This window comes from Nansenia antarctica, assembly GCF_963989245.1.
Source record: "Nansenia antarctica genome assembly, chromosome: 1".
In the NCBI taxonomy this organism is placed as follows: domain Eukaryota; kingdom Metazoa; phylum Chordata; class Actinopteri; order Argentiniformes; family Microstomatidae; genus Nansenia; species Nansenia antarctica.
The window spans coordinates 52,026,873-52,039,224 of NC_137674.1; the positions used below are offsets into that span (position 1 = coordinate 52,026,873).

Genomic DNA, 12,352 nt, shown 5'->3' on the forward strand with positions numbered 1-12,352 from the left:
CAGCCAGCCAGCCGGACGGACGGAGAGAGTCTGCTCATCCCAGCCAGCCCTGTCTCGTCTCTCCCTGGGCCAGACTGGTCTGGTCTGGTCTGGACTGCTGGGAAGTTGGGAATGCACCAAGCTTGTTTCTCTCTCACAGGGGAGGCCATTGTCTCCTAGCTTCCACTGGACCCACTCTCTCTCCTCTCTCTCTCTCACACACACACACACTCACACACACACACACACACACACACACACCCCTCCCGATCGACTTTTCCCTCCCCCCTCCCCCTCCCTCCTTCTCCCCCCCCCCCTCCTCCTCGTACCCTTTCAGCAGCGGGAAGCAGCTTCTTCAGAAAGCGCAGCCACTCAAAGACAAACTCTGCTCTCTGGTGTTCACCCAGCTGGCTGCACGCCTCCTCGTTCAGGAGCAGGCTGTGGGCGCGCTCCATCCTGCAGCCTCTCTCTCCCTCCTCCTGCTCCTCCTGCTGCTGTGTCACCCGCTCCTTCAGCTCCCCAGCCCCTGGCTCCCAGCCAGACAGAATCCAGACTCTGGCCACACACAGGACAGACCCGGTCGGGTACGAGACATCAGAGACTCCCCTCTCACTGTGGGAAAAACCTACGTTGCTCCATGCCCTCAAAAACCTGCAAGATATTCAGAAAGAGGCAGAGACTGTGAAGGAATGTTTGATTTGAGTCGTGTGTCATGTAGCCTACATGTCATTGTGGCAGACATAGCAGGTCATCCATGACAGCAAACCTGTCATGATAAACGATATTTACTCTGATTCAAAACCAGGCTGTGAACTGAAAGAAGAGGGCACTGCTCTTCTCTGTTCTAACCGAGCGCCATGAGTGTAAGCTTATCTGGGACAGCACGGGCCATGCATTATCAACACTACCTCTGTGGACCAATGCGGTGAGCTAGACTATCTCACGCTAGGCAGCAGTCCTCAGAGCCTACTCTGCCACTAGACAGGGACAGACAGGGACAGACAGCCCCGTCTTCTAACATCACTCTCAACTTTAGTTCGCCGGAGGTCCCGACGACACACAGTCGATTAGTCAGGCTAGTCCAACTAGGGCATCATCCTATTATTAGAGTAAACACAATACAACTCACCAAACTTTAACCCTTTGACTCCGAAAAGTCACAGTTTATGAAGCATTCGACCGCTCGCTGTATGCTCAAATATAAATCATTATTAGGCACCGGCAAAACAGCTGTCAAGCAAATACAGAGATTAAAATCAATTGCCAATAAAACCGTGTCGGACTGAGGCGAAGCAGAGCTGTGGTGACGGAGAGACGTGGAGTTAGGAGGGTTGGGTCGTCTCTAGCTGAGTTATCCAAGGACATTAGACAGCGGTTCTGCTGTTTAACCTGAACCTGGCCAAGCTAACAGGCTAGCTAACGCGTTAGCACGTAGCTAAGAGACAGTAAGTTCATCTTGAAGTGGAAGAAAAGTGAATATTTTACCTGAGTGTCGAGAAAAGAAAGTACTTGGCTCCTCTGTGATGCTGTCGGTGCTTTCTACACGGATAGTATTACTTTGATGCTGGGTGCTAGCGGCGAAGTGGCCACAACTACGCTGGCTAGGCTTGACTCGGAATAGTCGAGCGCAGAAACATCGAACTTAGTCCAGCGGTACAAATGACGCTCCAGGGTAGTGCGTTGATGGAAGAGATACAGAACGATGAGTCTACCAGAGACAAATAAACTGTAGTTTTAATGTGTTGGAAAACCGATTTTATATATTTATATTCGAAATATGGTATCCCCATTCGACAATAAAGACATTCAAGACAGAATGGTACACTTGTTTTGCACTAAAATGATCAGAGACCATTTATTTAGTGTAGGAAAACCACTGTTTTAATTTAGTTTGATTCAAACCAACAAACTGTGACAAACACAAATAACAATATCACAAACTTGTGTCATAAAAATATAATCATTTCAGCCACCGTATTTGAGCATGGCATAAACAAAGGTAGAATTTAGAACGGGCATTCCCCCTGTTGTATAAAAGCTTTTTTCAAGTAATATAAAACATCTCTATATGTCAAGATCAGGTTTGGAAGCAGTAAACAATCAGGGGAGGCTAGTAGAGGTAGACATCAAAGGACGGCCTCATTGTAATGTATGAAACGGTGAGGAATGTTCCATGCATTACAATGAGTCCGTCCTCGGATTTCTGCCTCCACGAGCCTCCCCTGTAAACAGTACATTGTACATTGTAAAACTCCTCCTGTGCCAAATGTACATGTTCATAACATCTTTCTCATTTTATAACAAAATGTGTAATTTGCATTAAAATATATATACAGTATATATAATTAAACTAACAAAAAACAGTTGCATTTACAATATCGGTTGGGTCTTGGTATTTAAATAACAACTCAGACACAACTTTGACCATCCACATCCAAACTAGCATCAAAACTCAACCAGGTGTGTGAAAGGTGCTTTGGAGTTTAGGCAGATCTCCTGTCTCCTTCCATAGCTGCCATGTTGGATCGTGCACCCAGCACTGACACACCTACTAGAGGCCCCCAGCATCTTCTCACAGCCCGAGACAAAGTTGGTGTAGAGCTGCGCCCCCCACTGCTTCTCAGCGATGTCCGGGTAGGTCATCTTCTTCTTGTCGGCGGGCTCTCCTCTCAGGGTGTCCTGGGGGAGGATGAGCACGCTGCCTGGGAGCTCCAGCACAGACACCTGCCGCATCCGGGCGTCACGGAACAGCTTGGTGTTGAGTAGAGTGTCCACTAGGGAGACATGGAATCATACTCACTAGTGTTGTTATATACATACGCACCAGGGGAGGCTGGTGGAGGTAGACATCAGAGGACGTGCTCATTGTAATACATGACATGGAATAAGGAATGGTATCATCAAACATGTGTGATTGATACCATTCCTCACTCCATCCCATGCATCTATGTCATTGCAATACAATGAGCCCGTCCTCCGATTTCTACCTCCACCAGCCTCCCCTGACAAAGATAATCTCTGCTACTGCAGGCAGCTGTTTCAGGTCTAATAGTATAGAACAGCTTAGTGTTGATTAACATGTCCATTAGGGAAGGAAGTGGATGTAGACTCATGGTGTTCTTACACTGATCTCTGCCACAGTGCTACTTGGATAAAATACTGTAGCTTCCATTGATATGGGGGGTAGGGGTAGCTGGTAGCTTCCATTTATAAAGGGGGGGGGGGGGGGTTATATCAGTCAAATTGTTACAGTAAGTTATGTTTAGATAGTGTTAGTGAAAGTTAGTGATAGTTAGTGAAATTAGGCATCATCAATTTGGTGCAAATAACAACCGTTTGTGAATACTGTGATAGGCCAGTAACAAAAATTGAGCACGCAGCACCTATTGTAGAGGTGAACCAATCACAATGTAAAGGACATTTGAAGACACACAGTTTCAGCTGGTGTCACACCTCAACAGCTTACCCATTTTTGGAACGATGTCTTTCGTGGCGTCTTTGAAGAAACACACGTAGATCACCATTCCTTCTTGAATCTGTCCACAGAACACAATGAAGGGGGGACCAAGGTTCTGTGCTAGTACTAACTGAAATTAATAGGCTGGGTTCCCATTCCTGGACACAGTTTAAGCCAAATCCTGGACTAAATCACACTTTCAGTAAAGATTCTCCATTGAAGACTATTTTAAGATCTAGGACGTGGTCTTAATCTGTGTCTGAGAAATCATCAAATACATACAAGTATGAAAACGGGCGCATTCCATGCCTTACAGTGAGCCTGTCCTGATTTCCACCTCCACCAGCCCTCCCCTGGTCGACAACTACTATACCTCCACCCAGTCCTCAGGCAAGTCCTCAGCCCCCCTCCCTGGAGGTTTGACCTTCAGCTTGGCCTGGGAGCACTGCTGGATCACCGTCCTAGCCTGTGGCTGGCCACGTCTCTGGGGAGCGGCTCTGTCATCACCCACCACCCGGGAGTCTGGGGTCTTCACTCTAGGCAGGAGGAGGATGACGCTCACAATCGACAACATATTACCAATACGGAATGCAGCGGTGTGTGTGTGTGTGTCCTCCCAAGGATATGGACCACATACCTCACCATGACTTTACTCTGAGACTTAGCAGGCTGCTCAGACTTGATGGTCTCTGGCTGATCTGTGTTGGTCGCCACCTCAGTGTTCCCGCTGACCGTTTCAGGAGTCACTGACTGGACCGTGTCAGTGTCACTGGCCGCTGGCTGCATGGTGCTGGTAGACACGGGCTGGACGCTGGGCCTAGACACCCACTGGCTCCTGGTCACCTGCTGGGGGCTGCTGGGTCTCCTGGTTGACTGTTGTTGGTGGAGCCTGGTTGACTGTTGTTGGTGGAGCCTGGTTGACTGTTGTTGGTGGAGCCTGGTTGAAGCTGGAGAGGAACAGGAGGGTGGGTTGGTTGGAATAATTATTTGGAATAATACACACACACACACACCAGTGTTTCCTCTATATGCATTGATTCGTGGTGGACCGCCACAAATGAATTTTCTCCGCCACTAATTGATTCAGTTATTATTACCGGAGAACAGAAAAAAAGCAGATTAAAGCTAGATTTAGGCCGCTTCCAGACCTACATTTCATTACGATTTAGGGGGTAGTAAGTTACAATATGTTACAATGTTGCAATTAACCTCGTCGTTTGTGTTCGCACTGCAATCGAGACTGAATCGCTCTCAACAGGCGTGCGGCGCGAGGCGACGCGCTTGCAAAACAGTTTTGTGATTGGTCCGAATTTAGCGGGACATTTGGATTTCAGGAAATCACTCTCCTCTCTCTCTCTTCACCCGGCGCCGGTCCCTTTAATCCCATACGTATCCTAATCGAAAATGCAACATCATCAGCGACGACTGTGGGTTATTGCATTTACTGCTGTTCTCTGGTTCATGTTCTTATACCAGTGCTCAGTATCGAGTATTTTAGATGAACATTCGTAATGCATGTCTCTGATGTTCATGGTCAACTAAATCAGGCTATTTTGTGAAACAAATAATGTTCCCGCTAATGGGTTAACCAAGCAGCCTCGCACCTAACGCTAGCTTCGAACTATTCATAGCAATATGCGCGGGGCAAAAATAATCTATTGCCTCTAAAATCACCACGAACAGAACGGCGGAGGTACGGGTAAACAGAGATCATGTCGGTGTCATCAAAGGTAAGAGTTGGTTTTCTTTAACTCAGCTGATAGCATTACCTTGCTGTTGGTTGTTTACCGAATGCTCCATCTGACTGTCACACTGTGATTTTACTTGTGTAAACAGTAACGTTAGCCGGTTTTGTGTGTGTACTCTCATGTAGGCCTACTTCGTATTGATGAGCTGATGATCTTTGATTGTGTGTGTGTGTGTATGTATGTATGTATGTATGTGACTGTCAGTCACAAGTTTATATTCTACGGATGTTGTTCAGTGCTGTATGCGCGTTCCCGGTTCCATGTGTAGCCTACTCTACTCTTGTGTACTTCATATTCGATGAGCTGATGATCTTTCTGTGTGTGTGTGTGTGTGTGTGTGTGTGTGTGTGTGTGTGTGTGTGTGTCATGCGCATGTTCCTCTGCAGCTGTAGGATATGTTGGTATTTGATCACCTTCTATATAAAATCACCTGCTCGGCTTTAATGACTTAACCGCTATTTAAAAAAAAGAAAATGTTGCCACCCTCTAGTTTTTGGTGAAATTCCGTCTTTGTTTTGAGTAGGTGTTTTTATGCGCACGCACACACACACACACACACACACACACACACACACACACACACACACACTTTAAATGCTTTATTTATGTCCACATACATGTACAATTCTTTTTTTTCTTTCAAGTATTTTTATTCAAAAGTTACACAATACAATATGATTAAACATGTTGATTTTCATTTTTTTTACACATTTCTGCCCACCCCCCCACCCAACCCCAAACATTTCCTGCAGGGCCCTAAAGTTACATTAGCATAGTAATAACATAAAAAAAAATCAAAAAAAATCACACTGGACAATAATAATGCTGTTGTATCACAGCTGCAACCAGGTAACTACCAAGACAGTACATATAGGATGTAGATCTACAGAGACAGGTCGTCGCAACATTACATGGACCAACACTAGAGAGGTGACATGTCAGAAGCCTGCATCCCTCAGGTTGGAACTTCAGGGAGAGTCTTAAGACCATCAAAATATGCCAACACAGAGCCCCATGTAGAATAAAATTTGCTTGTGGAACCTCTAATTGTGTATTTATTTATTTATTATTTAAGATATAGCATTAGGTCTCTCAGCCATGCTGAGACTGTGGGCGGTTTCGGTGATTTCCAATCAAGCCGTATTCTCCTCCGAGCCAATAGGGAAGCAAAAGACATGCTATTCTTTTGGATGTTAGTCAGTCGATCGCTCTCTGAAACCCTGAAGATGGCAGTCAAGGCATTCGGTCGTACATCAATACCCAGTGCCTCGGACATAGTTTTAAAGAAATTTGACCAATATCCAGTCAGTTGAGGACAGGTCCAAAACATATGGGTAAGGTCTGCTGGGGCATTGTGACACCGATCACAAATATCGTTAAGCTCAGGGAATATTTTGGATAGTCTGTGTTTACTGAAATGGACACGATGAAGAACTTTAAATTGTATAAGTCCAAGTCGGGCACAAGAGGTGCTCCTATTCACTCTGTCTAATGCATTGTTCCATGTTTCATCCGCTATTTGTTGACCAAGTTCTTCCTCCCAGCTTGTTCTAATCTTATGAATTGACTCTCCTTTAAGGGACATTATGATGTCACTAGAGTCTCGATATATGACCTTTTTGACTGGTGGGAGTATCGAGGATTGTGTCAAGTACAGATAATGGAGGCATGTTAGGGAAGGACTGGCATTGACTTTGGATGAAATGACGGATCTGGAAATAGCGAAAGAGGTTCGAGTTAGGTAGATGGAATTTATTTGAGAGGTCACGAAAGTTTGCAAATATGCCATCTATGTATAGGTCTCTAACTTTTACAAGGCCCACCTGTTGCCAAAGAGAAAAAGTTACATCTTGCTTTGCTGGAATAAAGAGGTGGTTGTGACATATTGGACTCTGGATTGAAAAGCTTTGAAGTTTGAAATGTGCTCTAAACTGGGACCATATTCGGAGAGTAGAGACAACGACTGCACTGTAGGGATGGGACGATTATCGTTTTTATCGTTAATCACGATAAAAACACCTGCGATAACTTAATCGTGGAGAATTTTAATTATTTGAATAATCGTCATAATCGTATGTTATGAATAAACTGTGTTTAACAAATGTCTGCCGCTATTTTTCAGCCTAGGCTACATTACTTTTGCAGTCAAGTTAGCGACTGTTACTGTAATATAATTGCAATTCCTCACGAGCCCCGCGCGAATATCCTCACAGAACTTGTCTCGCGCTTTTGTTCAGCCTGCACGGGTAACGTGACTGTCAAGTCAGCCTTGTCAGTCAGTCACTAGGTAACGTATGCTAGCCTACTCACCATGGCTGGTGAAAAACTTTAGACGGGATACTATCATTGGCCTTCCTTGTTATTACCAGGCAGTGACAGTCTATGGCTGCAAAAGGCACGGTCGCCCCTAAGCTTTAGCAAATATATTGTGGTTTACTTAACACTGTTCAGCACTTGAGGTTACATTCAATGCATGACTTGTGCTATAGGCTAAATACAATGATTAAAGCGGCAAGTAGCAAGTGTGCGCATCAAAGGCATTAGGCACGTAACATCCATGCTGTATAAACACATGACAACCGTCCGTTATTTCCCGAACTTTGCCCGAACCCCCCGCGAGGACCCGGGGAACAACGGTATGCTCCCCGCGGCTGCCATCAGACTGGCCGCGGGAGTGAGTGTTGAGGGAGAGAGGAGACGGCAACCCTCGCTCGCCATAGACTGTATCCCTACTCGTCTCTCCTGAGCTCGGTTGTAACGTGAACCGTGGAATACAGGATATGTTAGATGCTTTACAGTAATTCCCCAAATGACCAGAAAAGGAAGTTAGATTTGTCGCTGGTCGCTTTTGACTAATTAAGTCGCCAAGGGGCTCTGGAAGTTGGCAACACTGGGAGTGCGTTCTTTAAACTTCCTTGGGTACGTTAATGAAAGGTGCTGATTGGCCGAAAAGGAATTGCTCTTTCTTAAGGACCCGGATTATGGCCAGAGATATGTGCCACTAGAATCTGAATTTGAATTACTGACTTAAAATGTCCTAAAAATACAACAAAATCTAAGTTAAAGTGATTACAGTGTGTTTTATTGGCATTAAAAAAATAATAATAATAATTCTCGCGATAATATCGTGGATCGCGATTATTTTGCCCACGATAATCGTAACATGACATTTTCTAATCGTCCCACCCCTACTGCACTGTTGGTGTATTTAGAGGGAGATAATGGCATCTTAGATGTGACCAGGGCATGAAGAGAGGACGAGGAACAAGACTTTGCCTCCATCAGGCACCAGCCCGCATCTGAAGAGTGAGTCCAGTGGACGACTTTCTGTATTTTAGCGGCCCAATAATAGAAAAGAAGGTTTGGAAGAGCTAGGCCCCCCATCTGTCTATGCCTCTGAAGTAGTTCTTTGCGGACCCTCTGAGATTTACCACCCCAAATAAAAGATGATATAAGCCTGTCTATAGAATTAAAGAAGGATTTTGGAAGGAACACGGGTAGGCATTGGAATAAATATAAGAATCTGGGTAGGGCATTCATTTTGACCGAATTTACTCTGCCTGCCAAGGACAAGTGGAGAGCATCCCATCTCTGAAGGTCAGATTTAAGTTTGTTTACGAGAGGTTCGAAATTATGTTTGTAGAGGCCTGTGAAGTCACGGGTAATATTAACTCCTAAGTATTTAAAACCAACTTTGGATGTTTGAAAGGGCAAGCTACTCTGGGGGATCTGAAGCGCCAAGGCGTTTAACAGGAAGCATTCACTTTTAGAGAAGTTCAGCTTATATCCAGAGAAGAGGCCAAAACTGGAGAGTAGCTTCGTGATGTCAGGCATACATGACACAGGGTCGGACACATATAATAACAGGTCATCCGCATATAAAGATAGCTTGTGTTCCGAACCCCATCTCTGTATCCCATGCATAAAGGCTGCAGATTTGATTGCTATTGAGAGGGGTTCAAGTGCCAAGACAAATAAAACAGGGCTCAACGGACAACCTTGCCGTGTTCCCCTTGACAAGGGAAAGTACTGAGAGCGGGTCCCATTTGTGACCACCGATGCCCTAGGAGAGGAGTAAAGCAACTTAATCCAGGAGATATATTTGGGCCCAAAACCAAATCTTTGTAAAACTTCAAACAGATATGTCCACTCGACCCTGTCGAATGCCTTCTCAGCATCCAGTGAGACAACTACTTCTGGTATAGTATCAGACGCAGGGGAGTGTATCACGCCTAAGAGACGACGAATATTCGAATAGGAGTGGCGGCCTTTGATAAAACCAGATTGGTCTGTCGATATTATATCAGGTAGGATGGGGTCTAAGCGGGTAGCCAGAGCCTTCGCTAGTATCTTGGAATCCACATTCAAAAGTGAGATAGGCCTGTAGGAACCACAATTTGAAGCAACCTTTCCTGGTTTAAGCAGAAGTGTAATAGATGCCTCTGTAAGTGTTTGTGGTAAGGTTCCTCTGTCCATGGAGTCCTTGTACATGTCTAGAAGCAAAGGGGCCAATTTAGTGGTGAATTTCTTGTAGAATTCGATTGGATAGCCATCCGGGCCTGGAGCTTTCCCACTCTGCATTCCCCTAATTGATTCAATTATTTCCTGCATTTCCACGGGTCTATCTGCAATTCCTTTTTGAGAGCGATTCATTTGGGGAATAGTATCTATAATCTCTGATATAAATTTAGTGGCAGACCTGCATTTGAGTTGATGAGCCAGAAGTCGTCCTGCCTTTTCTCCATGTTCGAATACTAAACCTCGTGAACGAAGTAATAGTCTCTCAGCCTGATCAGTAGAAGACAAATTATACTGTGTTTGAAGACCCAATCTTTCTTTGTATATCTCTGGTGAAGGGGATATAGAATATTGTCTGTCCAGTTCAGATATGGAGTTCAGGAGGTTAATCTGTTCATTTTGTTTTGCCTTCTTTAACTGGGCCGAGTATGCTATGATCTCACCTCTAATGACAGCTTTTAGTGTTTCCCATAATAAAGATGGGGAAGTTGAATCATTTTTGTTTGTTTCAAGGAAATTGTCAATTGTCACAGACACTGTCGAACAGAAATATTTGTCTGCAAGTAAGGCTGTATTTAATCTCCATGGTGGGCGTTCTCTTCGGTTAAGAGAGAAGGAGAGATCCATCAAGACAGGAGAGTGATCGGATTCAACTATGGTTGAATATTTAATTTTCCTTATTGAGGGGAGAAGTGATTTGTCTATAAAAAAATAATCGATCCTGGAGTATGTGTGGTGTACATGTGAGAAAAATGAAAACTCTTTGCTTTGAGGAAAGCTGTATCGCCAGGGGTCCACACATCCTATCTGGGATATAAAAGTGTTCAAAGCTGCAGCCATTTTTGAAGGGGACCTAGATTTAGGGTGGGACCTGTCTAAGCTTGGGTTGATGGCACAGTTAAAGTCACCTCCCAGGATTAATGATTGTGACTGCACATTAGGCATGGACGAAATAAGCCTTTTGATCAAATGTTCATCATCCCAATTTGGAGCATATACATTCGCAAGCAAAACTCGTGTGTGAAAGAGGGAGCCAGAAACCATAATAAATCGACCTTGTGGATCAGAAATTATATCTGTTGGAGTGAATTGTATTTTTTTGTTAATTAAGATTGCTACTCCTCTCGCCTTAGCACTAAAATTAGAATGGAATACTTGCCCCACCCAAGATTTCCTAAGTCTATTGTGATCCTTGACTACCAGGTGTGTTTCTTGCAAAAAAGCTACAGTATATCAATTTTATGATGCTTAAGATGGTTGAAAATTCTAGTTCTTTTAACTGGTCCATTAAGGCCTTTTACGTTCCAGGAAGTAAAGCTCACTGGTGATCCAATATCCTTCACTGTGCTACCGTATATTAGCCATTTAGAATACTTGGTACCGTATACAGGACTTGGAAGGATATAGGCTGTATACCACATTGAAGGTAAAAGTGCAAAAATTATGAGAAATAATAAACGTTAACCAATGATAACCACAGAGGATGCCCTCAAAAACCTGCAATATATTCAGAAAGAGGCAGAGACTGTGACGGAATGTTTGATTTGAGTCGTGTGTCATGTAGCCTACATGTCATTGTGGCAGACATAGCAGGTCATCCTTGATAGCAAACCTGTCATGATAAACGATATTTACTCTGATTCAAAACCAGGCTGTGAACTGAAAGAAGAGGGCACTGCTCTTCTCTGTTCTAACCGAGCGCCAAGAGTGTAAGCTTATCTGGGACAGCACGGGCCATGCATTATCAACACTACCTCTGTGGACCAATGCGGTGAGCTAGACTATCTCACGCTAGGCAGCAGTCCTCAGAGCCTACTCTGCCACTAGACAGGGACAGACAGGGACAGACAGCCCCGTCTTCTAACATCACTCTCAACTTTAGTTCACCGGAGGTCCCGACGAAACACAGTCGATTAGTCAGGCTAGTCCAACTAGGGCAGGGGTCGGCAACCTTAAATGTTGAAAGAGCCATATTGGACCAAAAAACAAAAAAACGAATCTGTCTGGAGCCGCAAAAAATTTAAAGCCTTGTATAAGCCTTATAATGAAGGCAGCACATGCTGTAAGTGTCTATATATTAGCCTACTATCAAAATAGTAGGCTACAAATACATAAGCCTTAGCACATATGCATACAACCGAATGCAAACGTATTGTGCTTTACAAAAGTGAAACACTAGGATAGCGTAAAGGGGGTCTGGGGGGTTCCCCCCAAACATTTTTTTAACAGAGTAGATGCAATTTCGTGTATTCTGGTGCCTTTTAACAGGTGGGTTGATACTTTTATCTGGCTATACTAGCCTGAGAAAAAATATGGATAAGTTTGTAATTTCATCCAGAGGAAGTGAGCAAACCAAGAGATCAGCCAAAAAATAGACAAATCTACAGACTGTAGACTCCAGTACCAAATGAAAACTAGCCTCCCTCGTCCTCTTTTCACCCACAGGAACGCCGGCGCTCCCAAATATCATACCTTCTTTAGAAGTTCATAATTCGGAAACGGTTTAAGCTAAAGACAAGCCGCTTTTTGCATTTAAAAGTAGGCAAATAGCGCTCACCAGGAAGCTCCCGTTCATCGATGTGCGTCGCCGATGTCCGTCTATAAATCTAGCCACAAAGTTGTAGACAATGTGGATAGTTTCTTGCTTTGC

The 12,352-nt window shown here is 44.4% G+C and overlaps 1 protein-coding gene across 1 annotated transcript in view; it reads right to left on the reverse strand.

Moving 5' to 3' along the window:
- The window catches only part of heatr5a (HEAT repeat containing 5a), a gene marked incomplete at its 5' end in the record, with an annotated part of 66,224 nt that extends 65,790 nt beyond the window's left edge, over window positions 1–434 (reverse strand). Inside the window, one exon of the mRNA XM_080545471.1 lies at window positions 309–434. Within this exon, the coding sequence (XP_080401597.1) occupies window positions 309–434 (126 nt within the window). The remainder of the gene's footprint in view (window positions 1–308) is intronic.
- Window positions 435–12,352: the final 11,918 nt, after the last annotated feature.